Raw genomic sequence first — 24,221 nt, forward strand, 5'->3', positions numbered from 1 at the left:
AAAATCAAAATTCTGAAACTCCCAAATTTGCCATCTCAAGTAAAGTACTATAATTGCTGAGGTTTGGGAGCAAGCACTTTGAATCGAGTTTTAATCAGTAAACCAGTAAATTAATTTAAGTTGGTATTTTTTATAAAGTGCTATCAAGTCAAACTGCGCAAGAACGAAAGCGGGCACGTGTTAAACTCCGGAGCTTAAAAATAGCACGGAAAACAGATTTCTAGTAAAAGCTGCCTCAGGTGCGCTCTCCGCGAAACGCCGCGGTGCCCGCCCACCCGGCAGATCCCGGCGGCGGGGCAGCGCCGCGGCTCTCCCAGCTGACGCACCGGGCTGAAAGGAAGGGGGGGGGAAATAAAATAATAACAGTGATGTAGAAAACCCAACGCGGGTGGGCTGGGCGGGGCAGGGTCCGCAGGTAGGGCCCCACCTCCCGCGCTGTGAGAGGGGCCGGCGGAGGGCGGGGCGGGCCGGGCCGGGCCGGTGCGTGAGCGCGGGCGGGCCGGGGCGAGCGGAGCGGACAGCGCGGCTGTGGCAGGCGGCCCCCCAGCGTTCCCCAGCGGCAAGAGCAGCAGCACCTGTGACAGCCGGGGAAGGGAGGAGCGGGAGGGGAGCGGCGGCTGGAGGTGTGAGTCAGTCTCCCGGGGACCCGGCCGCTGGAAGGAAGGAGAAATGTTTACTCTGTAGAAATGAGCCAGGTTTGCCGCCGCCGGTGGGCTTCGGTGTGGAAACGCGCGCGGATTCTGCCCCGGTAAGGAGCGCGATGCCGTCCCCTCTCTCAGCCCCGTCTCCACCTCCCCGGCTCTTGCTTCTCGCCCGTCCCGGCGCCCGCGGGACGGAGCAAAAGTTTCCTCGTCGCCTCTCCCGGATCGGGAGCGCTCCTCTGACCGGCATTAACCCTTTCGCTCCGCTGCGCAGCTGTCATACCCCTGGCCCGAGTTTCGCTGTTCATCCCCTCTTCCCCTTCAACGCCGAGGGTCCGGCACTGTCGCACTGCTCGCCCCGACCGCGGCCAGGACGGGGCACGGGGCCGGTCCGGAGTGGCGGCGGCCGAAAGGAGGGGGGGGCTGTGTATTGCCGCGACCTCCGCCCCAGCCTCGTCGGGCTGTGCCTCCCGGGAGGGTCCGTCCCGGGGGTCGCCGGGGGTCTCCCCCGAACCCGCAGTCAGTCAGCCCTTAACCTCTTTCTCGGAAAATCGTGCGCTTTCAGTCTTCGTGTTTCGTTTTTCCCGGAGGAGGGGTGTGAATTTCCTAGTAGCTGCGCATCCAAAAAGGAAAAATGAAGGGATTTTACGCCGGATTGAGCGTTATTCTCAGCTACCGGCGAAGGCACAGATTTTGGTTCCTCAGGAACCTTAAGAAAAGAGCCCGACCCTAATACATGTTCGAGGATAGGTTAGATAACAGTGCTTCTGTCCTGAACAGACAGAGGGGCTGAAAGGACTTGCTGAAACTATTCTGCTAGGCTCATATCCACTGCTTTGGGATACTAATTCTAGGACGTACCATCAAAATCAAAAGGGATAGAATATCTTTTAAAAAAATACTTATTTATTTCCCATGCTCCTTTTCTGGTTTGACCCCCAGGAACATGTTGCAGTGCTTTGTACAGGGCTGCTGCTGCTACAGTGATGCTGGCAGGATGTCGGCTTTCTCAGCCTTCCATGCCAAAGGATAAGGGGACGTCAGGAGGACGCGGGGGGGGGGCAGGTTGTTTTGAAAGTTGTTTGTGTGTTGAAAGCCGGTGGGAAAGTTCAGGCTTCCCCATTTGGAAGAGGCAAGGCTGGGTTCCGCTCTTCCAACATGCGCTTTCCATTTTTAGCTTCATTCAGACGCAGACAGCAGTTCCTTTCCTCTTCCTCTCCTTGTTTGTGTGACACTTTTCTGAGGCAGCTTTTCCACAGGCGACTAAGTGGTCTCACGGCCATGACCCCACATTTTCTTCAGCACGGAATATTATTTTCTCTCTGAAGCATTAAGGAAAGGGTCTGATAAAGGTAAAGTGGTTGTCACAGCCTAGGGATTTTCTCCTCTTTGTTTTTGTTCCCTCGTTACTACCGAGACTGGCATTTTAAAGTGCTGCTTCAGTCAGAGCAGCTTCGTTTACACTGCTTTTTGGCTATTACTCAACTGTACCAACTATCCCGCATACGCTTTTAAAGTGTCACAGACTACTGTATTAGTCACACTGTATCAACGGAAACCACAACACTGAAGGACAATGAGGATTAAAGGCTGTTTTCTTTTTTTCCAGGCTGCTACACAGTGTAGCTCGGACGCTGTGAGTTTCAAGAATCTGGTGAAAGGGAGAGAGTGGACAATGAAAATGGACATGGAGGATGCTGACATGACTCTGTGGACAGAGGCTGATTTTGAAGAGAAGTGCACATATATTGTAAATGATCATCCGCTGGATCCCAGTGCCGATGGAGGCACCCTAACTCAGGCAGAGGCTTCCTTGCCAAGGAACTTGACTTTCAAATATGCATCTAACTGCAAAGAGGTAAGCGGCAGTGCTCTGGGGAAGGTTGGAGTCAGACAAGCCAAATCACAGCGCTTTGGAAAGCGTGTGCTCACCCTGACTTTGATTCTTTAGCATACACACACACACCCTACCAACAACAACAAATGCTGCCCGCTGGCCTTTCATATGTGACCCTAATAACTCTTTTAAGAAACTGTGTGCTGGTCATCTGTTGTGTAATATTTTCACTGAAAATTGTAGCCTACCTATCCCTGAAGCTGGTTCTGTACCAATTCGCAAACAGTTAAATTTTCACACAATTTGAACAGCATCTGAATAAGCATATTTAAACTGTGGGGTAGTTCTTTGTGCCAATTTCTAGGCTGCTGTTTGCCAGGACCATTCATTGCCTCTGGCTCAGAGATTAAAGTGCCTCGGTTGTCCAATAAATAGCTTTAAAAAAGTAAAGGAAAAAAAAAAAAAATTCCTGGAAATGTGTTTAATTATTTCTTTTTGTTTTCCCTTTGGTTATGAAATTGCTTTATTCTTTTCGTGAGGTTGTTGTATTCCCAACTTCCTAAATTCTTAAAAACTCTGGCATGTCAGTTAAGGAAGTAATGGTAGAACTGTAGCGAGCTTGACAGAAGTGTGGTTGTAGCTTAAATTAACTTTTGTTTATCTGGGACAGTATCTTCACCGGTAGCTAGCCGTGCGAGTCTGTTCCATCCTTGTCCCTGGAGTGGGTACATTCTTTGTTGTTGTTTCAGAAGGGCTGGAAAGAAACAAGCCTGGATGAGCAATTTGGTTTTGTGTTTACTCCTTCATATAGAGTAGCTATTATAGCTAGGTGTGATGTTCAGTAGCGTAACAACCCAGGGGACAACCCTTCATTTCTCCCTGTGCTGAGACTTGTGGTATAGCAACTATTACCTGTGCTTCTGCTTGGGCTAAACATACTGACCACAGAGCTGAAAAGGAGGTACACTCATCCATGCCTATCAAATATTTCCTTCCAGAGCAGGTACTTGTTTAATCCTGTGTAGAGAAATAGGGCCAGACCCCCAGCTGAAGGGTGTTGACACCGTGGAATTTAGCTTGGCAGTACTTAATAGAGTGCCAAGTACATTTGGTAAGAGGTTAAAACTAAATTCTCCTTAAAATCACTCTTCTCTTCCCATCTGCCTTGCCCTGCCCTGCCCTGCAGAACTTTGGCAGAGAAAGGTCATGCTCCAGAAAAAAGTGTGAAACCTGGTTTTGTGTTATTGCATTGCTAGATAGGTCTTAGTATGGTGTGAAGAGGGAAATAAAGCTGAGACTCTGCCATGGGATAGAGGAGGATTTCTGATTGAAGGATGAGTTGCAGTGTGACAGCTCGGGTCGGTCCTTGGCCACCGGCTGATGACTGATTGGCTGCTGAGGCTGCTGCTCCCTCTGCCCCTGTAGAGTCCTGCTGCTGTGGCTGGAGACATCCAGAGAGCTTTCAAAATTCCCAGCACTGTGTTTGGAAACACCAAGGTGTAATTTCCTTATTCCCTGTCTCAGGTCAGTGAATCAGGAGGATTGCTGCCATCTCTGTATAAGAGGTGGGGGAAGAGAGAAGTTGTTGAAAGATTGCTGGTTCTTTCTTTTAAAATGTGACCCGTGCAGCTCCCTGCTAGTGGGAGTCTGAATATAGGACATCCTCCTTTTGTTCTCCAAAGCTCCCCCCAGTCTTTCATTTGTGCTGAATTGCACCTACCCTAAGGAGCAATAGGAGCTTTTGAGCCCTGACTATCTTTAAGGTAGCTCTGCAAGGAAGGGCCGATATGATTGGGCTCTTTTGCCCACCTTCTGTGAAGGCTACATTCTGGAGAATGTACAGACATGTCTCATTTGCTACTCGGCTGCAAGGTGAAGTAGTTGTAAATGGCATAATCTGCTCGTGTGCTAGGAACTTCTGACATGCAGCACTGTATTTTTCTTCTGTCTGCCTTCCAAGTTCGATTTTGTTTAGTGAGGTCAGGACTGGGTACATGTGTTGCTTTTGCGAGTTTGTGGGTCAGTGAGGGAGCCTGATTCTGGTTTTGACCTCATGGAAAACCACTGGAGTCCTGACAGCTCAGGAGAGTGGGTTTTTTTCACTTGCAAAAGGATGAGGTAAGACTTTGAGGGATGCATACGTGCGTGTTTGCCAGTGGGTTTCAGATGTGATCTGTCTTCATTGTTAACTTTGGGGAAAGCTATGGCTTCATCTGGTTGAGAGTTTAAAATGCTGAGTCAGTTTATTGTCAAAAAAACATTTATAATATATCGCTTGTGAAATGCTGATACTGTCATGATTAGATCATTAAATCCTAGTTCTGTCACGATTGGTATTGTATCTCTGGCTAGAGCAGGAAAAGTACTGCGTGCCTGCTTAGGAGGGAGGAAGTACGGCCCCTGATGCTTGGGGAGGGCTGCTTCTTCTATATCTTCTCCTTGCATGCTTTGTGGAGCTCCTCTTTAAAGGTTTATGCAATTTGCAAGGGAGCCCATGACACGTCATCATACTCTTGTTTATTCTTGGATCTTGATCAGGGACTTTTCTGAAGAACACATTTTTTGCTGTGAGTTCACAGAATGTGTCAGCATTTAAAAAAATGAATTACTACTGCTCATAACATTTTAGGCTATTAGATTTACATGAAGTAATTTATTTATTTGTATGTGAATTATTTATCCTTTCCCCTAGTTTTGGCAATTGTCAAAAAATGATGAAATGTGGTGTCGGGCTTATGCTCTGGAAGGCCATATGTGAATGATTTTTTCATAGAGACATTTAAAAATTTTTTTTCAATAATCTTCCCTTTGATCTCAGTGCTTAAAGCCCAAACAGCCTTTCTTCATATAAAATGATAGTTACTCTGCTATCTTGAATATTACTAGCATCGCATCCTGGTGTGTGAGCTTTGACAGAGGAAAACATATCTCGGCAAACCACCCATTACTGTTGCATATCTCTGATAAGGCCATTTCTTAAGAGACAGACCCTGAATCAGTGATTTTGGTGAAAGGAGTGATTTTGAGCTGTTATGAACTGTGCCTCACTGACCTCAGACACTTGCTCTCCCCTATTGCTTTTATTTATTTTTTTATGTGGTTGCCGAGGAAGCCATCTGAAAGCATTCTATTTTGCGGCATAACTTTTAGAAAACTGGTCCCTGAACAAAGGGGTAAAAAATACATAACTATAGAACTAGTAGCTAAAAAAAAATTAAAATCAGTGTTAATTGAGGACACATAACGGCCCGCCCTATTTGCGTGTGGAGAATGCTGCTGTTTTAATGAAGCCAATGAGAGTTTTGTTCGATGTTTTGGTTTTTTAAAGCAGTTTAGTGGTCCCATCGCAAAATACCGTCCCTTGCAGAATGAGCAGGAGTCGTTGTTTTACTTCAGTGCCCTCTCCCCAAACAAAGATGCAGAAGCGCTGATGTTCCAAAGCGCCATCTCAGATCAGATTTGGGACCGGAGCCAGCCACCTCACGCCCGGGGGCCGCGGGCAGGCCGGGATGTGCTGAGCGGGCCCCCGGCGCCGCATTAGGACCCTGGTCAGTTCCAGGGCCGCGGTCGGTCCCGGGCTGCCGCCGGCCCCGGGCTCCCCCCGCCGGGCCGGGCCGGGCCGCCGCGCCCGGGCGCCGCTCGCAGCCGGCCCGCTCGGGCAGCGGGCTCCGGCTGAGGCCGGGCTGCACCTTCCTGCTGGAAATGCTGTTGTATAGGGAGAGGAGGGACGCGGCGGAGCGCTGGGAGCTCTGAAGGGAGAAGGGGTAAGCGCCTGTGGAGAGGAACGAGGCGGGAAGCGCCCGTGAGGCGAGCTGCGGGCCCGCCGGCAGCGCCCGGGCGGCGGCTGAAGGGCTCCGCCGCTCCTGGGGAGCGCCCGCGCTCCGCTCCCCGCGGCTCCCGGGAAGGGCTCCCCGGCGGGCGGAGCGGCGCGCTGGAGGACACCTGGCGGACACAGCTTCGAAGTGCCGCTCTGGCACAGCCGCCGGCAGCCCGAGGGCCGCTCAGCCCCGGCTCCGGACCGGGAGCTGCGCCGCTGTCCTGCCTGCCCGCCCTCGGCAGCTCCCGGCTTCCTGGCCGCTTCTGAAGCCGCACCCGCTGAGCTGCGGCGGGGCAGGAGCCCCTTCTGGCTGCGGCAGGGGGGCTGCTGGCGGCCTGGAGCCAGGCTGCCTTGGCACTGCCCTATCGATCCCAGCAGCTGAGCTTGGCAGGGAACAGTGGAGTCCGAGAATTGCTGACCTGAGAGCCACCGTCAGCTAAAAGTCATCTGGACAGCTTTAAAGTCTGGTTTAGCAGAACTTCAGTGTTGGCACAGGCAGATGTGCAGAACCACTTCTGCCAAGTTCTGATGTGCAGGCTGGGAAATCATCTTTTCTTCTCCCCTGGCACAGCTGAACACAAGCGCTGTCTATAAAGTGGATATCAAAAAGTATCTGCTGTGTCACAGAGTGTTTCAAGTTGACTAGTTCAAGGAGTGATTTCTAGAGATTCTGAGAATTTCATTAAAGTCGTTTTAATTAAGGCCAAGATATTTTTAAAACCATGAAAAATCTCAAGCTATCATGCAGTAAAACTGGTAGGGTGTGCTTGTAGCTTGGTTGTGAACTTTTCTTGAGAGGGCAGATGGATGTAAATTAAGATATATGGGGAAAATGAGAAGAACATCTGCCTTTTTCAGCTCTCTATGAGACATGTACAAGCAAGACAAAAATAAAACTGAGCCACTGAGCTTGTTTCAGCATATGGTAGGTGTAAGAAAATTTCTGGAAGTCCCTCTTCTCTCTCTTCAGTCCAGATGCACAGATCAATGGAGTATTTAACTACTTCTGTTGTTGATGTTTTAATTTTTTTTTCTTTGTAGTATGCTGAAAACACATGTTAAAATGCAAACGAGTACAAACAGCCACCGTGAATACCCAGCAATGTGTTCCCAGGTGATTCCTTGAATCCATGGCTGTTATTTGGCCCCTTTATTTTGACATTTAACAGGAAATTATGTTAGGTGTTCATATTTTCCTGGGATTTTTAATCTTGACCAGTACACAGGCAAGGATTTCTCTGTCTGCCTTTCACTTACACATTAAGGATCATAAAATGTAAGAAAATGTAGCATGAGAAAGTCAGAAGGCTTAGCTAATTTGTGAAGCACTGTCTACATACAGTCCAGGGTTTTTACCACCCTTTGCTGAGAAGGACTGTTAAAAGAAATAGAAAAGCTCACTGGAGTGCTAATCTGCTTTGGTAAGGACATTGATTCCTTGTGGGGTACAGACAGCAGTAATCCCAGTTCTCAGTCTTCCTCAACTCTTCTAGTGTTCCTGTCTTGTTCTGAAATCCTGGTGAGCAAAAAGACAAGTGGCAAGGTGTGTGGAAAGACAAGTGGAAAGATGTTTAATACATTTTGCTATGAGCATTTTTAATACATTTGGTTTTAGTACCAAATTAATGGGCTTTTTACCTTCTTTTTTTTTTCTACTATCTGAGCAGCAAGATCAATCTTGCAGAGGCTTGGGGGTTTTGCTTTACAAAATTGTTGGTTTTCTAACATTGTTTAGATACATTAAATTTAAGAAGATTGGTGAGAAACAGAGAGACAAAACCAATAACTCAGCAGTGTTTTGCAAAGGGTTACTCCAAGGCACGTTCTTCTGAATAATGATGAATTGCTTCCTGATTTGTGGTCAGTGACTTTTTTTGGTATAATTACTGTCAAGAAGGAAGCTGAACAACCAGAGTACATTTCTTAGACCTAGCATAGTGGAGCATTTTCTTCAAAATCCTTACACCTTTTTTGACCAAACCCACTTAATATATGTTACTGGAACTGATGATTCCTTTTTGTACAAGAAAGTGACCTGTGAGTATATGTCCCAGAGCCATTTCAGATTCAGTTTTGTATGCCACTGTATGCTCGTAAGAGAACTGAAGGTTGTCTTTTTTTTTTTTTTGGTGTTCTCCTTTTAGCTATCTGGGCGGGTATAGACCAAAGAATGGAGGGGGGTGGAGGGTGGTTTCATTTTGATCTGGAAGAGCAGTCATTCCAGTTCCTAACTTATTAGAAAAGCAAGCTCTGTAGCAGTGAAGTGATTGATAGATATTGCATATTTTTGTTTGCTGGAACTGGACTTTTAGGGGTTGCCTTTGATAGGGAAAAATAACTTCTGAAGATATTTGACAGTGTCTGTACATTTTGCTTACTGTTTCTTCTTGTAAATGTATTTCCAAAAAGCACATTTTTAAGGTGGTTTTCATCATTAGCTTCCATATGTCTTAGGAAAATGCTAGTACCTAACAAAACTGTTCATATTGTAACCAACACGATTGTTCACTTATTCATTTCTGGTTTGCTGACCTGTCACAGAAAATTTGTTGCATTGTTTGCTTTATCTTGTTACACTAGGGGGACAGGGGAGAAGAGGGAGACTTCTCATTTTCCACTGGCAATGGACTGATCCTGTGCTGCTCTTCTTGCAGGTCACTGGAGTGATAAGCAAAGAGTACATCCCAAAAGGAACACGCTTTGGACCCCTGGTGGGAGAGATCTATACCAGTGATACAGTTCCCAAGAATGCAAACAGAAAATACTTTTGGCGGGTAAGTAGGAAAAAACAGCAGCTCGTTGTTGCAGTGAGCAGATCACTAAATGAGTATGGCTGAGAAGCTGGGTCACTTCCTGCTGTGTGATGCAGGGGACAGCCTCTGTATGTGGCCAGGCACAAACAGGGCCAGTAGGTGAATTAAGCTGAGTTAAAAGCCTGGCTGTCTTGGATGTAGGGACTGTGTGGGTGGAGAGAGCACTGCAGATGCACAGCCCTTCCTGGCTCGTTCTTCCGAAATGTATCCGTGCTGATTCTGTAAAGAAATAGTTCTGCTGCTTGCTGTAAGGGCAAGTTATTTTGCATTTCTTCACAGTGGAAAGTCATTCTGATTTATGCAAGTATCACATCCTTGATTTTTCCCACCATGAAGAAGCTGTTAAAGTACTGCATAAACTTTCACTCTGGAATTATGAAACATTTTCTGACATTTCTTCCTGCTTCTTGTATAGAGCTGCTATAACACAGTGGTAGTAGTCTTCAGCATGTATCATTCAATTCATAAATCTTTCTAGGCCTCCTCAGAATTGTTGAAAAAGCAGCTCATGCAAAGGGAAAAGAGACAAACACCAGAGGTGGTGCCTAATTTGTACTCCATAGTATAAGCTGGAAGAAAGCAGCAGCCAATGTGTTTTGGTGTGGGCAGTGTGTGCTGTGGAATATGCCTCCAGTTTATCAGTTGACATAATCCTCATTTTCCTTACAGACACATTATTAATTGTTAGAGAACATTCCTTCAGCCCCATCTCATTCCATGGATTTGTTTTGCTGCCTTCTAGCCATGTAGGTTGTGTCTAAATCCGTGGATTTGGGACTGTGTCCAAGCCTCTGTGCTCAGGTGCCTGCCTGCCTTAGTAATATCCCAACCTCATATCCAGGTGAAACCCAGGGCATGCACCAGCATTCCCCACACCCCTTTCTTCCTACCTAATTGAATCATTTTGGTTTTCTCAGATCATCCTTGTACGATGTAATACAGCATTGCACAGGCAGTTATTTGCATGAGTGTTTTTACAGAGCGGGCAACTGTTTTCTCATTAACAAGGCCACAAAATGTTTCTTTTTGTTGAATTTTTTGGGAGCTTGTGTCCAGTGTAGGAAGAGACCAGGAGGCTGACACAGGGAAGAGGGGCTGATAGCCATCTTGCAGGACTTCATTCCTACATTGCACTGAGAAAGATGACATCATTCTAATGATGTGATTTTAAGCCTTAATGTGGAGGGATCCTCAGAAATAATATCCTAGGAGCCATCTAGGCATCATTAAATTCCCTGTTATAACCTCTTGATTCGTTCAAGGCAGACTGCTGCACCGAAAATTAATTCCTTCCTAGGGGTCTGACACAGCCTTGCATATGCAAAGGAAATTGTGGGAGATAACTTCCCACATGTTATTAGAGGCATCCTGGGCTCGCTGGCAGGGGCGGGCACATCTGCTGGGCGCCCGGGGCCGCTGCCCGCGCCAGGGGAGCGGGGCCGGCCGGGCCCGCGTCACTTCTGGGAAGCGCGCCGTGACTCAGCACATCTGGGCGCGCCTTCCCCAGAATAGGTGGGAGCTGGGGGTGCCTCTGCCGGGGAGCCGGGGCTATGGCCCTGACGTGGGAGCGGCGGAGGGCTGGTTTGGGAAGTGGTGGCAGGCGTCAAGCGCCGGAGCCCCGCGTTCCTGGAAGTTTGCGAGCCGGGGTGAGCGGAGAAACGCGGAGGCTCCTCTTGATGCAGCACAACTCGCCCGGCTCCCTTCCATTTTCTCATAACAAACACACCGCAAAATCTCTCGCAAGCTGCTTTGATGAGGCCACATGTATTTCCCCCTTCTCAGTTTACAGGAAGTTACTCTTAAAGAAAGTGATTCTGGTGTTTACGGCCCGCGTTAAAGGGCCAGGCCGCCTCCCCTCTCTGCCCGCCGGGCTCCGGGGGCGCGGGAGGGTCCCGGCCGGCCCGAGAGGTGCGGAGACAGCGCTGGGGGCACAGGGGCAGGAACGCCCCGCGGAGGGTTTTCTCCCCGAGATAAGCTCTGTCTCTCCTTTGGAAAGGCATTTCCTGCTCAGCGAGGTGTGAGCTGCTCCCACTTCAAGGTCTGGCTTTTGCCTGGTCATCTGTTTTCAGAAAACCAGGAACCCCATTTCATCCAGCATGGAGCTAGCTCCCCTTAAGAGTAAGCAGTGTGTGTTTTTACAAGTGTGTTTCCTGGATTTCTCTGGAATTTTTTTTCTTGTTTTAAATAATTCTCTTATTATTTCAAGAAACAGTAGCTTTTGTCAGTGATGGGAACTTCTTTCCCCTGAAACCACTGAACAGTTTTCAGATTCATGTTTTCTTGCCCCTCTGTGGACAAGTCAGAGCATGTCCCTTGGTAGGAAAAGTGACATCTCATGGGCTAACCCCTTGTCAGGTCTTCCTTCAGTTATGGCAGGTGAATTTCATCTTTGCCTCACCCAGCCTTCCTACAAAAGGGTTACAGTTCAACTATGAGCAAGTGTTGCTTTAGGACTCGGGGGGGTGGAGAATGTTTGCATAGTTTAAACCTTTGGGTGGAGGTGGTAGGAAACTGCAAGTACAGAGGCCATAGAAAGAGGCGAGAAGAACTCTGACATAGCACAGCCAGTCAGTCTTATACACAGGTGACTCAAAGCATTAATGCAAGCATGCACTCAGACCTGCCCTCATCAGCATCACCCACTTGTTGATCAGAGCACCAGGAAAAGGGCTCTAAGGTAGACTGTTCACACAGAGAGAGTACTCTGCATTTCAGATTTTGGGTCTTGTTTTCCAAAGCTAGCTAAGATTAAATGGAAAAGGTGACTGTGGACTTTCCTTTAAATGCCTTCTTAACTCAGAGGATGTCATTGTTGGAAAGGCATGAACACAGCTTGAACTCTTACTTCATCTTAAAAAAAAAAAGGGAGCTTATCACTTTTCCTCTCTGGACTCTGTGCCTACATGTTGCATATTGTGCCTATATATATGTATATATATTCATAAGCACTTCCTCTCTGTTCCAGATCTATTCAAGTGGTGAACTTCACCACTTCATTGATGGATTTAACGAGGACAAGAGCAACTGGATGCGTTATGTAAACCCTGGCTACTCTGTTCAGGAGCAGAACTTGGCTGCTTGTCAGAATGGAATGAACATCTACTTCTACACCATCAAGCCCATCCCTGCCAACCAAGAGCTGCTTGTGTGGTACTGCCGAGACTTTGCAGAGAGGCTGCACTATCCCCCCTCCAGAGAGCTGACAATGATGAACCTCAGTAAGTGGATTACAGTATAAATAAGGAATGCTAGTAATGTCTCTTCTGCCTATACAATCTAATAATAAGTTGTATAATTACACAGCTTCATCATCTGTTGTGTCACAGGAGGTAGCTTGGAGTGGAAAAGGGGAATTAAAAAACCCAACACAAGAGAATGAGTTCCCTGTGCGTGTTCAAATGGAAAGAGATTATAAAATCTGAGTAGTTGTTTGTTTACAATCTGAGTCTTATCTGGTGAAATTCTGGACAGACAACCTGACCTCTGTTTTCCTAACCATCGCTGTTGGCTCACTCTCGGACTGTGCAATTTCAGATCTCATGGTGTGTTGAGCAAAAGTCTGCTTTGGTAGCATGCACTAAAGGCTGTCCACTCATGCTCCCAAAGGGCTGCCCTCACTGTACCAGGAAGTGGCAACGTGCCATGACTCTGTCTAGGTGTCTGACAAAATACGTGTTTACTGCATCATGCACTTTGAGCCTTGCATCTACCCTTACTTATCTTGTGGGAGCAAACCTCCTGTGGTCTTCTCATCTGGTTACTTGTGTTTTAAGCTCAGTGTACTTTGTCCCCATTTCTTGACTTTTTATTGCAGCTTTCATTTTCTGTTCAAAAATAATAGCACTGGTAGCAGAGGGAAGAGGTGTTTCCAGGAGTTTGTGTTCCTCTGTGGTTTCTGATTATTTCCAGCCTTGGTGCTTTACTTCTCGTTTAATCATTGCCTGACACCTCACCCAGAGCCCCTTCTAGAGAAGAAAAGATTCTTGCTGACTTCTCAGTGGACTCTTAGGCTACTTCCCCTGTTGCTGCTCTTAAAACAGAGTATTCTTTTGTCCTTCTGCCAGTGATTACATTGAAACTTGAAGGAAAAACTGCAAGCAGTTTTGTTGGGTTTTTTTGTTTTGTTTTGTTTTTGTTTTGTTTTTTTATAAAAAGAACTATTTACAGTTATTTGGCAACAAGGAATGGGTTATAAAATAGCAGTGTTACTTGGGGATCATCAGAACTGTCATCCCATATTATAAAACTTGTATCACACATTCAGATTAATCAAAAGTACATCTATACTCTGTGGGTGTCACCCTTTCAACTAGCTTTTTGTCTTTCACTGCAAATTAATAGAAGAAAACTTGTCTCCTAATGACAGAGAGAAGAGAGGGAGGGAATTTTCTGTTCAGAAACTGTCTCACTGATTCTGTCATCTTTGCACATATGTCATTTCACCACTCTCTGTGCAGTTTTATTTCCTGATATAATGAGCTGTTAGTTTTTCAGTGGGACCTGCAGGTGAGATGAGACAGCAGCATGTAGGGCTCTGGTGGATGAGGAGTTTGCTAAAATCTAGTCAGGCACATTTGCTCACTAGCTAGGAGGATACACAAACGCGGGTTCAGTTTCCTGCATCTGCTGGCACCTTGGGCTTCCTTGCAGAAGTAGCAGTTATTGTATTTGTAATGTGTTTCCTACTGTGTCTGGTTACTGTTAATCAGGTCAAAACTAGGAGTGACTGGACATGGCAGAATAACTGATTTCAGTAAAAGTAGTAGGCTCAGTATCAGGATTTAAAGAAATGGAAACCTGAGCCACAGTTTTGTATTTCAGCCTTAATATTTGCAGTATTTCCAGCTGCTGAGTTTGAAATAGACATTCTTCTCTTTTTTGAGATAATTACATTTAAACCATTTAGAAATTTTATGTTAGCTCCTTACACCTAAGGAACATAGCAGTTCAGAAAATGAGAAAAACTTTTCACTATTTTTTTTTTCTCCCCTCATTCTTATGAGGAACACAATCAGGTCTAAAGCCTGCAGATGGGCCAAAAACCCTACAGGTACCATAAGAATTGAGGTTTTCTAAAGTTAGCCTTTTGAAAAGTGTGGAAGAAAAATCCAAAAGTCTCCCAAAGATCTTTATTTGCCAAAGTCCCTGTAGCAATGGTGCAAGCAGGGTTTTTCCAGCATTAGTACTGGAACCAGATGAATTTACTGTGAATGCCAGCACTGTTTAGCTTTCTTCTGCTCCTTTCTCCCAGGTCACTCGTTAAATCTAAAATTAGACAGCATCGTGGTGCCTCTCCAGCCTCTCTCTGTCACAAAGGCTGGCCAAGGCACCCTGGCACTGCATTCATCCATGAGTGAAGTGCAGGGGTTGTCCCCAGTTCTCTGGCACCCTGTACCTGCTACAGATGTGGGGCTTTGGCCTAGCAAGACATCTGAACACAGCCTTGCTTGAGGGGACCCCCTCCTCCCCCCCAACCTGCTAGGAAGTCAGGAAAATCCTTTCCAGCCAAATGGATTGCTAATAATTTGGTGTTTAAAGTGGTATGGCCTCCCTCAGAAGAGCAGGGGTGCATCACCACCTCTCCCAGCCTGTGGCTGCTGGTTTTGGCACCCTCTGAGGAGCAGGGAGGGAAAGTTGGGGTCTGGGTCCCAAGAGGCAAAGCTGAAGTCAAGGTCTCCTCCCATGGAAACACGCTGGTATGGGCAGGAGGCAGCCAGTGGCCGTGGTGTGTTGCACCCTGATCTCTCCCTCCCTTAGCTGTGTCTTGGGTGTGCAGAGCACACTGGTGCCCGTGGGAGGCTTTGGAAGAGTCTTGGCTGGCTGCCCAGCACAGGAGAGGCCACCTGGGACACACACCCACAGAAACCTTCCAGTCTTGCCAACTTAAAATATAGGCAGCTGCTTTAAGTGCCTCAAGGGTTTGGGGATCACAGCCTTAGAGTTCAGCACCTTAGCTCCTCTTTAAGCACCAGAGCAGGATGGGCCTCCGGGGAAAAATGTATCAGGGAATTTCTCTGGCTTTATTTCCTGTAATTAGTGGCTTCAAAAATGAGAGAACTACCACTTTAGAGCATAAATGTATTTACACACCCACATGTAACATCTACTTGCCTGTGTAACAGCAAACTTTCAAATTAAAGGTAACTTCCCCAGCATTAGCTCATTTGTGCCGCAGAAGGAAAGCATCCAGATGCAAGACAGCAATTAGGCATGTACTTAGTTGTGGGTTTAACCCTGTCCTCTGTGTTTTCCTGAACTGGGGCCTTTGACCCAGTGTGCTTCAGACGCTGGAGCACACACCTACCTCCACGGCCATGATTAGCTCCCAGTGGAGCTACGTAACTTCAAATGGATGTTGAAGTGCCTGCTAGGAGTTGCACAATAGTGGTAGAGGCAAGACTCCACATTATCCCAGTGCTGGAAACTCAAATGGCATTCCCTTCCTGCCTGTTTTGAGGTCTCTAATGTTTTCTGTCAGGATTGGAGATGTCACCTTCAGATGGTGCCATTGTCCTGTAAATAGTTTTAAATATGGTGGCACCAGATTTCTGTATTCTGCTAAAAATAAATTTAAAGTAATTTGTTACATGTGCCTAACCTCATTCAGCTGCACCTTCAGATCGTCTTTTAGTCTGTGATATTTTAGTTAGCAAACACTGAGGAAATTTGCTTTGGCGGTTCCAAATGGTTTAGAATTTCATTCTTACCTCAACATGGGAGGATTATTTTAGGATAGAGGGGTGGAGAGGGTAACAGTTAAAAAAAACCAAACCAAAACCAAACAACAAAAACCCAACAAAATCCAAACAATTGCATTGACTCAGGACATGACTATTTGATAATAATGTTCATATATTGCAATCATATGATGCAACTTCCTGCTGCTCATGTCATGTTTGTCTCCTCAGTCAAGTACAGGCAGGTGACATCTTTTGGTCAAGCTTTAGAAAAAAAAGTTCAAGCTGGGGGAAGATAATTTGCATATTTACAAAATATTTGGCAATCTTTTTGTTTTGTTAACAGGTTTAACAAGACATTATTTAAAGTGTTTCCGGTTCTATGAAGATTAACTTTGTAATGCTTTTTTCTTAAATGCGATTTATTCTTCTCTTCTTCCTGCTGGCCCTGACATGCTGGCCGTTAGCTCAGCCCTGTCACTCGCTTTCCCTTTTGTTTATGGGCAGTTTCACTTTCTGGTTTTGAAGCTTTTCTGTTTGGGTTGAGAGGAAACATCTGCACTTGCTTAAAAAAATGCCTCCTGGAATGTTCAAAAGGGCTCAGGAAAATGATTTTTAAATGATAGGAGAAGTTGTCTTCACAAAATCAGAATTTAAGGACTGAAGTTGTCTTAATATTGAGAATTATTTGAAGGCTCCCAGAAAGACCTTCTCTGAGCAAAAGGTTTTCAAAGGCATGTCACACTGCCGTGGACACATTTAGAAAACAGATGATCAAATTTTGTACTTCTGAATGTTGGTCTCTGTTCTCATTTTGAGTGGAAACACTCTTTGTTTTGCTCGCTTCACAACTTCGAGGTTCTCTTTCTACTAGCAAAAGAGGTGCTTAATTTAGATCGAAAATGTGAATCGGCATAATTAAGCTCTACCACTCGAAGTGTTCAGTACCATCTCACTCCTGAAATTACTGTTGCAATTACTGTCTGCCTACAACCGTTTTTCAAGTTTTTAGAAAAGAACAGATCATTGTTTTTATAAAATGTTTCTCAGGGTACAGCTCAGAGCACAGGAACCGAGAGCAAAGTCTAGAGCTCTGCAGCAGTCTGTAGCTGGAACACCCACACTGGGGTGACTTCAGGCAGCTCCTTCACCCAAATTTTATCAACGCTTAAAAGTAACAGTTTTGTCCCTTTTCCTCTTGCACGCACTCATTAATGTCACATCTGAGCAAATAATCTGTTGACCTCAGTTAGAAGTGTCAGGATCCTCAAGAGGCAAGTCTGGGGTTTTTTTATTTCTTCCACACCCACCCCCCCCCCCCCCCCGCCCTCTGATCAGTAACTTAAAAATGCAGCTGCACCATTCTTGTTTTGTTGTGAATCTCTTTTCTGTGTGTCCCTCTGACCACAGAAACTAGACAGATCTTGGAGGAGTATGTGCCTATATTTACTGTATATGTATATATATATGTGTGTGTGTGTGTATGGGGGTGGGAGGGAGAAATGCATTTCAAGAGTGAATGGGAGACATTCTGATTGGTAAAAACTTAAATCGAAGATCACAAGTTTAAAAAAATTCCATTTATAAGAAATATCTCTTTAACTTTGAAGTGTAGCTCCTTTAAGAGTAGCAAGAAGGGTTGTGAACCTCTCAATCAGTTTCAGCCCTGGTTTAAATCCACCTTCAGTATAAAACTTAAGAACCTCTCCTTGGCCCTGGACATTACCTTCTCTTATTTTACACAGTGCTGACACACTTGTTTATGTTTTGATCTCTCTGGTGTTCCCAAGTGTCCCTTGTGCTCAGGTAATAAGGGAAAAAGCCAAGAGGGGATTTATGGACCAAAGATAGCTTGCAAACTAAAGACAGCTATCACAGTTAGACTTGAAAAAATGTCTTTAAATATCATAACGTCTGTTTACACATGGAAATTAGTAGGAGGGACAGCTTTACTGGGAAAATTCAGAAGGGAAGAAAAGAGCAATTATCAAGAGAGAGCATGGGATTGTTGCACAAAGAAAGTTACGATCTCTGCATGAGCTTCCTTTCTGTCACTCCTGGGCTTGCTCCTGCACATAAGGCACGTACATCCCCACCCTCATGTTTAACCTTATGACAGTGGGAGCTCTTTCTCCAGCTGAAGAGGCCCCAGTTTCTCTATCACATTTCCAGCACCACCAGCATTTCTCCTTCCTCTTCCCCTCCCCCTGAGTTTTTTTCTTTAAAAGAGAAAAGTGTCAATTTGAACTTCCTGCTTGACAGACCCCACTGAGAAACTGATATGGGCCTGATAAGGTATTTATTTATTTTTCCTGCTGCAAGGCTTCACAAGTCCTGCCTCCCCCCCCCCCCCAATCCAGTTTTCAATACTGCCTGGTCCTGATACTTCCTGATGCTGATAGTGTCACCAGGAATGTTTGCTCTGAAACACTGCTGTGGTGAAAGGCAGCTGATAAGAAGATACAGATAATATTACTCACAGTGCCATTGTGGAGCTTCTTGAACCTAGTAGGACCTCTGTGCTATGCCCCAAAATCTGGCTGACATTTAGAAAATGAGTTATCAGTCCACGAGTACAGACAAAATTACCAAGGAAAGTAGATGTTTTTTAAAGCCTGAAAACACAATACGTTATTATTTTATTTTTGATACAGCTCTGCATTAAACTTTGGACACTAAGAGAAGTAATTGGGAAGCTGTCTGTGTGCTTATGTGTGCATATGCTTGCTGTACAACACTTTTAAGTTTTGTTATACATATTTTAATTGAACTTAAATGTGTTCAATTGCATTTCATTGGAGCTTGAAAATAGCCAAACTATTCAAAAATCTCAAACTAAATTTGCTTGTTACTAGTCTAATGCCATTTCAAAAAGGATGCTACTGTAAAGTGGGTTGCTGTAAGTAGGAGCATGTTTTGCAAGCAGTTGTTTTCTTGGATATGTTTAATAAATGGCTTTCTTTGCCTTATAGGGTAATGTTGCCAAATGATAGATTCCATCAGGGTAGTGAATAGTGAAGCAAAGAATCTGTGTTGAAAGCAGTGTGGTCACTGCTGGTTCTCACGTTCCACACTTGATTCAGATGATCCTCCAAAAATCAGAAATAACTGTTTCTCACCTCAGATAGTGAAGTAAGAACAGTCAGTCACAGGAGCAGAAACATTTCTAAAGGACTGCAGTGTTCCTGAGTCATGTACCTAGTGGTGTTGGCTTGTACCTCCTGATGGAAAACCTTGCACTAACTAACTATGATTATGAAACCTTCTTATAGTTTCCCCCCCTATAATAAAATATCTTACAAGTAATCAAGATTGTGTAACAAAGATAAAGGCAAATTTGTTTTTCTACTGAAGTCGTCTTTCAGTGTGCTGTTAAGATTGTATTATGTCCATACAGCAAGGTCTTTGAATACAAATAAATAGAATATGTGCTGACCTGAGATGAATGTATGCTAGCTTCTATTTCCTTCTAAATACATATTTCTTTTTCCCCCCCTTTTTTTTTTTTAAAGCACATTTCAACTTAAGCTGGAGCCAACCAGTCTTGCTTTCTTTTGCTTTGCTTCAGCATTTTTTTTATAAAATACAGCTGTAAGCAGAGGAGTTTTGCATAGACTGAATGCCACAGAAATCTGCAGTAAATAGTCTGCTTTGTTGTAGATGTTCCTAAGCAGTATATTTAATGAGTAATGATCTGTTTACTGATGGAGAATACCTTCTCTTTGAAGAAGGCTTTCATCCTAGCCAGCCATGGTTTTTTTGGTACTGTAAGTAATTGAACTGGCTGGTGAAGTGACTGCTGCGGTTTGGCAAAACCCGATTTGTCATGCCTTGTTATTTTACTGAGGAACATTTCTGGGAGCTTGTGTTCTGCAAAGTCCTTCAGTTAAACCTGGATTGTGAACAAATGCTCATTGCCACATTTATTAGAAATACTGCTTAAAGAGATATTCAATAGCAAAGTTAGGCAAATTTAAGGGGGAAGAAAGTTGAAATCACTTTGCAGAGTGGAGGCTGGTACTCACCAAATGCATCATCATCCAGATCTCTATGTACTCGTTGGTATCCCTTAAATTAACAATGCTTTTTATTAACACTTATTACCAGCAGGCATTTCTTCACACAGCCATTAGTTTTGTGGCAAGTTGAATGATTGTTCATGTCCGAGAGTAGCCCTTCCTTCCCACTAAATTTGTAGGGGTTAGATTCTGTTTTGAAAAGAGATAATGCCAGTGACATATCTAAATAATTGTTATCTTGTCTTTGTATTTCAGCACAAACCCACGTTAATCCAAAGCAGCACAGCGCTGATAAAGATGAGCTTTATCAGAAAAGCGTCCCAAAGAAGGAGCACAGTGTGAAAGAAATCCTGAAAATGGAATCCAATCCTCCTAAAGGAAAAGACTTCTTTCAGACCAACATTTCACCAGTTACTCCAGAAAAAGACTTGGATGATTTACGTAAGAACTATAGCCCGGAGAGGTGTTTCTTCCCTCGAGTTGTCTACCCAATCCGACCTCACATTCCTGAAGACTATCTGAAAGCTTCCTTAGCATATGGCATGGACAGACCCAGCTACATTACTCACTCACCCATCCAAGCATCTACTACACCAAGTCCTTCTGGGAGGAGCAGCCCAGACCAAAGTTTAAAAAGTTCAAGCCCTCACAGTAGTCCGGGGGTCACAGTTTCACCTCTGGCACCAACTTCCCAAGAGCACAGAGAGCCATACCCTTACTTGAACGGATCATATGGCTCAGAAGGATTGGGGTCTTATCCTGGATATGCACCTCCTGGCCACCTCTCACCTGCCTTTCTACCGTCCTATAACCCCCATTACCCCAAATTCCTGTTACCGCCATTCAATATGAGCTGTAATAACCTGAGCGCTTTGAACAATATCAATGGCATCAACAATTTCAATCTCTTCCCAAGGATGTACCCTCTTTATGGCAACCTGCTCAGTGGAGGTAGCCTTTCCCACCACATGCTCAACCCCACCACGCTCCCCAGCTCATTGCCCAGTGAAGGAGGCCGTCGACTGCTGCAGCCTGATCATCCAAGAGACTTCCTCATACCAGCACCCAACAGTGCCTTCTCTATCACGGGCGCTGCTGCCAGCATGAAGGACAAGCCATGCAGCCCTACCAGTGGGTCCCCCACCGCTGGTACAGCAGCCAGTTCAGAACACATAATGCAACCTAAACCTACCTCAGTGGTGTTGGCTGCCACCGGCGGTGAAGAAGCCATGAATCTCATTAAAAGTAAGAGGAATGTGACCGGTTACAAAACCCTCCCATACCCACTGAAAAAGCAGAATGGGAAGATCAAGTACGAATGCAATGTTTGCTCCAAGACCTTTGGCCAGCTCTCCAATCTGAAGGTAGGCAGTGGAGAATAAGACAGGAGCCTTCTTTGAAGGCTCAGGTTTCTCCCTGTAGGTTTTCGAGGAAAAGCAGGGTCAGGCCTCCCTTGCTTTGTTAGGCTGTTTATGTGTCTGGGCTTAATACAGTATTCCCCAGCAAGAGAACGTGGCTGTGTGCTTTAATACTGACGCCACCTAATTAACTAGATAACATTGTATTTTGGCAATGGGACTCTTCCGCTGACTTTAGGAAACATCTGAAAGCACTTTTGTTGTAGTACTGGAAACTGCAAATTGTTAATTGCTTTGTGTCTCCCTAGGTGCACCTCCGAGTACACAGTGGAGAGAGACCATTTAAATGCCAGACTTGCAATAAGGGCTTCACGCAGCTGGCTCACCTCCAGAAGCACTATCTGGTACATACAGGAGAAAAACCCCATGAGTGTCAGGTATGTAACGCAGAGAGAGAGGTGACTCCTTTACAGGCCAAAGGGATGGCAGGGCTTTGCACACCCCCTACAGTGGGCAGGGAGGGCTGAGGGACAAACCCTAGGCTGCTCAGGGCTAGAATCTGCACCACAGCCGGGCCCAGCCCTCATGCAGCAGCGTCTGTGAGACAGCACGATTGCCTGCAGCCTGCTAGAGCAACACCTGCCTGATAAAGTTTTGCCATCAGCCACACTCAAAATGACATTCAGCAATATTTAAATAAAAAAGGTGGGGATTTTTTTCCCTTTGTGAGAAAGTGTGAAGATATAGAAAGTTGCTGCTTCATCCTGCCATCTCCTCCTAGGTGTCTGTGATTTAAACCATAAAATCGCCTCCCACTCATTCGCTGTTTCTCTGCCACCCCCCACATTAGGTTTGTCACAAGCGGTTCAGCAGCACCAGCAATCTCAAAACCCACCTGCGGCTCCACTCTGGAGAGAAGCCTTACCAGTGCAAGCTCTGCCCAGCCAAATTCACCCAGTTTGTGCACCTGAAGCTGCACAAGCGTCTCCACACTCGAGAACGCCCCCATAAATGCATCCACTGCCACAAGAGCTACATTCACTTCTGCAGCCTCCAGGTCCACCTGAAGGGCAACTGCCCCGTCGCCCCGGCCTCCGGCCGCTCCATGGAGGACCTGAACCGAATCAACGAGGAGATTGAGAAGTTCGACATCAGTGACAATGCTGACAAGCTGGAAGAAGTGGAGGACAATATCGACTTAACATCCATCGTGGAGAAGGATATACTGACCATGCTCAGGAGGGAAATGGAAGGAGCTAACCTGAAAGTCTCTCTGCAGAGGAACCTGGGAAATGGGCTTATCTCCTCAGGATGCAACCTTTACGAGTCGTCAGATATGTCAGTTATGAAGTTGCCTCACGGTCACCCACTACCTCTGTTACCTGTAAAGGTCAAGCAAGAAACAATTGAACCAATGGACCCTTAAGACTTTTTGGCAAAGTGATTTTTTTTTATTTATGACTTGGCAAGTCAGGGTGCCTGTAGCAGTTGCTTGTACATAGTTTCAGTGCTGCAAAGCAATCTTGGCTTACAGTAGTTTCCCTACGCTCTCCAGCTGAAAGAAGGAACTCCAAAGTTACTGTTTTCTCAGGGCATAAAAAGGGGCAAAGGACTCTGCATTGCCTCGCCAGTTACTAAGAGACAATCATTTATCCATAATTATTTTTTCAATGATAGTACTTCATAATTTATTATGCAATTAATCATTCTAAAAGCAATAATTAGGAAAATGTTTACAATGACTGGAAAAATTCATTGTAATTTTTACTTTAAATGTTTTTATTTTTTGTTTTATGGGCCATTCTTTGTAGATATTTTTTTTCTGCACATCTGTTTTAAGAACCTAAGATTAGGGTTTCAGTAAATGTGTTTTATGTACCAATGTCTTTTAAACAAATGTGGTTTTTCATATTGCCAAAGTTGGACATGTGACATACAGAATCCTAGATCAGTTGGTTTGAAAAAAAATGCTGTGTACTTTCATGAGCAAATCACCCCATTGGGAATTGAAAAGGAGAAAAAAAATAGCAAACCCAGAGTAGCAGCAAGCAGGGAAGAAACTTTTTCTCCTGCCTCTCTGAGGGGAGGAGAAAGATTCTTGTACCTGCAGCTCTCCCTGGAACAGATGTGGCACAGCAAACACTGACCTGCCATGGACAATACCACAGGTTTTTAGAACACAGCTCCAGCCCCACGCATTATCATGTAACTTTTAGACCAAAGGAACACATGAGCTTAAAGTGGCTTTTCCAAAATAAAATCTCACTTACATTCTTTTTTTTCCAAAAGCAGTTTAAAAGCAAAGACACAAATATTATTCTGCCTAAAAGGGGGTATAGGCGGATTTCTTTCTTCTGATTTTTGTTTTATTTTGGGGTTTTTTTTTGGCCAGAGCCTTCCAGGGATAAAAAAAAAAAAGAGATGGTCATATTCCCTGAGTAAGAAGGGGTTCAGTTTTACTTGTATTTTTCTCTCCCACTTTGCCTGGGTAGAAGTGGGGAACAAAGTCCTTTCCTGGCACATAATTTTTTTTCTTCCTTCCTGTACGACTCAGATTTTTCTCAGTATTTGTGTTTGTACATTTTGTGGTTAATTTAATTAAAGAAGAAAAGGGCATTGCAAAGTTGTTGAACAACAATTACCTCAGTGCTTGTGTCCAGTGGTGCAGACAATGCTGTTTTACCTAAATGCTTTGCTACTTTAGAGAAGAAACCAAAATGTGCACAGGGAAAGATAGAATGCACGTCCTTTTATCTTTTTGTTTTGCTAAGCCCAAAGATGATATGGTGACGTTTGAGGTGTAGCAAAGAATACATGTATATTTATAGATATATTTATACCACTATACGATATATGTATATGTATATATATTTATACCACTTAAGTTGTGAGCCAAACCATGTAATAAAACCTATTTTTCATCTAAGTGTGAAAATCAAATGTTATCCCAGTTTTGCAAATAACCAATGACCTCAAAACCAGAAGGTTGAACCAAGGCATTTATCACTTGCAAATACACATGCACAGCTGAACTTGCAAACACGTGAATGACATCATCA

The 24,221-nt window shown here is 45.0% G+C and overlaps 1 protein-coding gene across 2 annotated transcripts; it reads left to right on the forward strand.

Moving 5' to 3' along the window:
- Positions 1-496: 496 nt before the first annotated feature.
- On the forward strand, positions 497-22,933 carry PRDM1 (PR/SET domain 1). Of its 2 annotated transcripts, XM_064709868.1 has the most exons (7): positions 497-748; positions 2,251-2,499; positions 8,950-9,069; positions 12,074-12,326; positions 20,060-21,168; positions 21,471-21,599; positions 22,013-22,932. In XM_064709868.1, the coding sequence occupies exons 2-7, from the start codon at positions 2,317-2,319 to the stop codon at positions 22,586-22,588; spliced, it is 2,370 nt and encodes a 789-aa protein (XP_064565938.1). In that variant the 5' UTR covers positions 497-748; positions 2,251-2,316; the 3' UTR covers positions 22,589-22,932. The 2 variants fall into 2 exon arrangements, with proteins under 2 accessions (XP_064565938.1, XP_064565937.1); XM_064709867.1 differs by lacking the exon at positions 497-748 and having other exon boundaries at positions 2,218-2,499; positions 22,013-22,933.
- The last annotated feature ends 1,288 nt before the right edge of the window (positions 22,934-24,221 follow it).

Source organism: Zonotrichia leucophrys, chromosome 3 (assembly GCF_028769735.1).
Source record: "Zonotrichia leucophrys gambelii isolate GWCS_2022_RI chromosome 3, RI_Zleu_2.0, whole genome shotgun sequence".
Lineage (NCBI taxonomy): Eukaryota > Metazoa > Chordata > Aves > Passeriformes > Passerellidae > Zonotrichia > Zonotrichia leucophrys.

Excerpts from the sequence above, each read along its gene's own strand:
- PRDM1 (XM_064709867.1), top strand. The coding sequence starts at position 2,218 with ATGAGGATTAAAGGCTGTTTTCTTTTTTTCCAGGCTGCTACACAGTGT. Across the intron at positions 2,500-8,949 it reads ATGCATCTAACTGCAAAGAG|GTCACTGGAGTGATAAGCAA; the intron begins GTAAGCGGCAGT and ends CTCTTCTTGCAG. Across the intron at positions 21,169-21,470 it reads GCCAGCTCTCCAATCTGAAG|GTGCACCTCCGAGTACACAG; the intron begins GTAGGCAGTGGA and ends GTGTCTCCCTAG.